The sequence below is a fragment of the Nematolebias whitei genome, chromosome 16 (genome assembly GCF_014905685.2).
Source record: "Nematolebias whitei isolate Nwh7 chromosome 16, NemWhi1, whole genome shotgun sequence".
NCBI classification, from domain to species: Eukaryota; Metazoa; Chordata; class Actinopteri; order Cyprinodontiformes; family Rivulidae; genus Nematolebias; species Nematolebias whitei.
This window is the reverse complement of record NC_056513.1, coordinates 44266109-44270995: the sequence shown is the minus strand read 5'-3', so window position 1 is coordinate 44270995 and position 4887 is coordinate 44266109. Positions and strand designations below refer to the sequence as shown.

At 42.7% G+C, this 4887-nt stretch overlaps 1 protein-coding gene across 1 annotated transcript in view; it reads left to right on the top strand.

Moving 5' to 3' along the window:
* Positions 1 to 4887, top strand: part of LOC119422541 (teneurin-3) — a gene marked incomplete at its 5' end in the record, with an annotated part of 39408 nt that overhangs the window by 13079 nt on the left and 21442 nt on the right. Inside the window, 3 exon segments of the mRNA XM_037689917.1 lie at positions 1068 to 1206; positions 1311 to 1416; positions 1522 to 1664. Coding sequence (XP_037545845.1) covers positions 1068 to 1206; positions 1311 to 1416; positions 1522 to 1664 — 388 coding nt within the window.

Below are 4887 nucleotides of genomic sequence, written 5' to 3'. Positions count from 1 at the left end.
AGATAGATAGATAGATAGATAGATAGATAGATAGATAGATAGATAGAAACTGTAAAAGAAGCTCTGAAAGAGCACAGAATGTCATGATGTCCCTCTCTCTGCCTCCGCTGCTCTCTGCCACCTGCAAGCGTTCTTGGCCACGCCTGCTTCTCAGCTCTGCACGCAGATCAGCTGATCAGCTGAAGTTTATCCTGCAGTATGGGCTGCACAAATGTGTAGCAGGTGCTAAATAATTTAAAATAATTTATTTTAAATTAAAATTCCATGCCAATTGTGTGTCATGTCCAATCTTATTTTGAAAAATCGTGATAGAGCGAGTCCATGATAAATGAACTGTGAAGTAGCGAGGGACTACTGTACTTCTACCCAAAAGTTGAAGTTACCAAGCAGCCATTGCACACCTCGTTGTTCAAATAATTCAGAATTTTTAAATGCGTAAATTATCCTTTTAGTTACACAAAATAATGTATAAAATGTGAACATGTGTGTGCTCATCTTATCAGTAAAACCAGTAGAACAGGCTTAAATAGTTTTAGTATGCCCCGTTTATAATTTCAAAAATATTTGTTTTTGGCAGCACGGTGGCGCAGTTGGTAGAGCTGTTGCCTCACAACGAGCAAGTTACCCTTGTTCAATTCCCAGTCCGGGGGCCTTTCTGGGTGGAGTTTGCATGTTCTCTCCGTGCAGCGTGGGTTTCTCCGTGTAACCCGGTTTCCTCCCACAGAGCAAAAACATGCATGTTAGTCTGATTGGTAACTCTAAATTGTTCCTAGGTGAGAGAGAGTGAATGGTTGTTTGTCTCGTTTGTCTCTATGTGTCCCTGTGATGGACTGGAGTCCTGTCCAGGGTGTCCCCCACCTCTCGCCCAGGGACTGCTGTATATGGGCACCAGTGACCCCTGCGGTCCAACAAGGAAGAAGTGGGTAAAGATAATGGATGGATGGATGATTTGGTCTCTTCAAACCCAATCACAGTTCCACATTTTATTGTTGTTTTTTATATCTTTTTAAGTGTAAAATAAATAAAGTCCTTCGTAAGTCAGAGTTTCTTCTTTTTTTTGTATTCAGGTTCTTTGGCTTCAGGACCCAGGTCCTATGAAGTGGCCTCTCCAGCCTCTCAAGAACTCTATGTGTTTGATGCTAATGGGACGCACCAGTTCACTCTGTCTCTGGTGACTGGAGACTACAAATACAACTTCAGCTACAGGTCGGTACACCATTTTTACTATAAAAATATCATCACTTTAGCAGTTTGACTCCTTTCAGTGTTAGTCATAGCTCAGTTTTCATTTAGTCATTTTGTGTTTTTAGCAATGAGGAGGATGTAACAGCTGTGACGGACAGTAGCGGGAACACTCTTCGGATTCGGAGGGACACCAACAGGATGCCTGTACGTGTGGTCGCTCCTGATAATCAGGTGAGAAGTTCAAGTTTTCCTACAGTTACATACTTTCTGTGGCTCTAATGATGATTTTGATTGTGAGCAGAATATAAATATTTAATGTTTGTTTTGTGCTTATAGGTCATTTGGCTGACCATTGGGACTAACGGGGGTCTAAAGTCTCTCACTGCTCAGGGTCAGGAGCTGGTTTTATTTACTTACCATGGAAACAGTGGCTTACTGGCAACCAAGAGCATCCAGATTGGCTGGTCTACATTTTATGAGTGAGGACAATTATCATTTCCTTGTGAATTCATTCATCTGATATAATTTGGTCAAGGGCAGCAGGTTTCATAAATGAAAGCAGAGCATTATTTGTGAAAGTGTGAATACTGAGTGCTGAAGGGCTGCTGACAGCTGAAGAAGCTAAAACAATTAAAAAAGTGAAAGAAGCAGAACACCTTAAAGATGACAAATAGTAGCTAAAAGAATCAAAGTTAGAACAACAGAGCCAGCCATCTCCTGGATGAGCCAAACTGTTTCATACATAAATGGCTAAAACGCACAGAAAATGTGCCTCGTCAGTGGATTATATGCCTAAAATGGTCAAAATAAATTTGCCTTAAACCTACTTTGATTTAAACAGTAGTTTTTATTAAAGTGTTTTCACCATAAAATAAATAATTCCTCAGACATCTGTGTTGTTTTTACCAAAATGAAGTCTTGATTTAATTTTAAGAGAAAAAACACAACGATAAAAAATATAATTTATGTATAAACATATAGTGAGCGGAGAAGAAATCTCTGTATTATATAATACAACAAAGGGCCGTACTGTCAGTAAGACAAGACAAGATAAGACAGAACTTTACTGACCCCACAGGAAATTGTTGTGCCAGAGTTTCAGTACAAAGGAACATACACAAGAATCACACAAGATACAAAAAAATAACAGAGAATATAAAAATACCAACACTTAAGTTCTAATCAGGTGCAGACAGAAACATTAAAGTGTTTATTGTAGTTCAGGATTAATTTATTGTGCTGTGTGCAGAAAGGGGGAGGAGTTGAAAAGTTTGAAGGACTTCCTGTGTTGTTCTGTGGAGCACCTCGGTGGTCTCAGTCTAGACCAGGGGTGGGCAATTATTTTTTCCATGGGGCCACATGAGAAACAACAAATATTGTGGAGGGCTGGCACAAATGACTTTTTCATTCAACCTTTATTTAGACAGGTAAATCCCATTGAGCCTCGAGGACTCATTTACAAGAGAGACCTGATTTCAACTTAACTCAATACTGCATAATAATAGTATTTCATTATTAAAAGCAGTACATAGCACTGTTTTAACAAGCTGGTAAGAGTATTTGTTATGATTAAGCAACGAAAAAAGCGAGGTTTCCATACAAAAATGTCATTTATTCAATTAAATTTTCCAGTGCAATGGTAAACTGTTAACATTTTTACCATTTGTGACGTTATATTAATGATCATTTTCAGTCACATTCACACCAAAACTCATTTTGAGTTTTATATACTGCTGGAAAAAGTTCTTAGCTTTCTAAATATATCACAATATTGTCTTTGTACTCCAAATATTATGAAACATCATATAATAGTGATCGTCACTGAACTGTGATTTCGAGTCCCGGTTCTTCACGTGCCTACATTTGTAGTCTAAACATCTCATTTGGTGTTTTTCAGTTCTTTTTTCTTGTTTAGTGAGAGAAGTCTAGTCTCTGTTGGGCTTTAACAGAAATGTTAAAGTCAGGTTGAAGGTCTGAGGTGGAGATGTGAAGCAAAGCTGACATCATTATTGAGAGAGGATCTATATCTGATTTGGTTAACTTCATTTGTTTACATATGTATTTTGTAATTCCCCTTACGGGGGCCGGTCAGAGTCAACCAAAGGGCCGCATGTGGCCCTGGAGCCGTACAATGCCCAGGTCTGGTCTAGACTGAAGGTGCAGCAGTAAGAGTCCAGTGTGTCCTGCAGGGGGGGTGATGTGTTGTTCAGGACCTGGAGCAGGTTCCTCAGCATCCTCTGCTCAGACACCTCTGTCAGAGACTGCAGGTCCACTCCCAGAACTGAACCAGCTCTCCTCATGGGTTTATCAAGTCTGTTGGCGTCATCTTTCTTCACCCTGCTGCCCCTGCACACCTCAGCGTACAAGAAGACGCTGGAGACCACCGAGTGGTAAAACATCTGCAGCATGGTCCTGCAGATGTTAAAGAACCCGAGTCTACTCAGAAGAAGAGGGCGACTCTGTCCTTTCTTGTAGTGGACGCTGGTGTTAGCTGTCCAGTCCAGTTTATTGTCTGGGTGGACCCCCAGGTACTTGTAGAAGTCCACTTTGTCCACCTTAGTACCCTTGATGTTGATAGGTTACTACCCTTGATGTTGATAGGGTTGGAGGGGGTTGATCTTCTTCCTGTGGTCCACCTGCAGCTCTTTAGTTTTTCCAACGTTGAGTTGCAGGTGGTTCTGTCCACCACACCTCTGTATTCAGCTTCCTGGTCACCAGTGATGCAGCCCACAAAGGCAGAGTCATCCAGAACTTCTGCAGATGCTGGATTGTGAGTTGGACCTGAAGTCCGATGTGAAGAGAAACGGCAAAAGGAGGAGACAAGGTGCAACAGAAATGAATAACAATATGTGCAGCCTCTCATCATGAGAATACTTCCCACTAAGGCAGGTTTTTTTTTGCCCTAATGCAACTCACATGGGGCAGCACGGTGGCACAACTGGTAGAGCTGCTGCCTCTCAGCGAGCAGGTCCTTGGTTCAAACCCCGGTCCAGGGGCCTTCCTGGGTGGAGTTTGCATGTTCTCTCTGTGCATGCGTGGGTTTCCTCCAGGTACTCCAGTTTCCTCCCACAGACCAAAAACATGCATGTTAGGCTGATTGGTGATTCTAAATTGTCCCTAGGTGTGAGTGAGAGAGTGAATGGTTGTTTGTCTCTATGTGTCCCTGTGATGGACTTGCGACCCGTCCAGGGTGTACCCCGCCCCTCGCACAGTGATTGTTGGACATGGGCACCGGCGACCCCCGTGACCCAAAATGGAAGAAGCGGGTAAAGATAATGGATGGATGGATGGCAACTCACATCGGATTTTTTTTTACAACAGCCTGAACTTCTTCCTTTTCAGGTCATGGGGGTCACTGGTGCCCATATCCATTAGTCCCTGTGCGAGAGACGGGGTACACTCAGGACAGATCTCCAGTCCCTCACAGGGACACATAGAGACAAACAACCAGTCACACTCTCTCTAAGGACAATTCAGAGTTACCAATCAGTCTAACATGCATGTTTTTGGTCTGTGGGAGGAAACTGGAGCACCCGGAGAAAACCCACACAGCACGGAGAGAACATGCAAACTCCCCCCAGAAAGGCCCCCAGTCGGGGTTTTTTTCCGGTGACCTGCTCGCTGGGAGGCAGCAACTCTACTACTGCACCACTGTGCTGCCTATTATCATTATTTATTTATTTATTTATTTGGAGGGGGGGG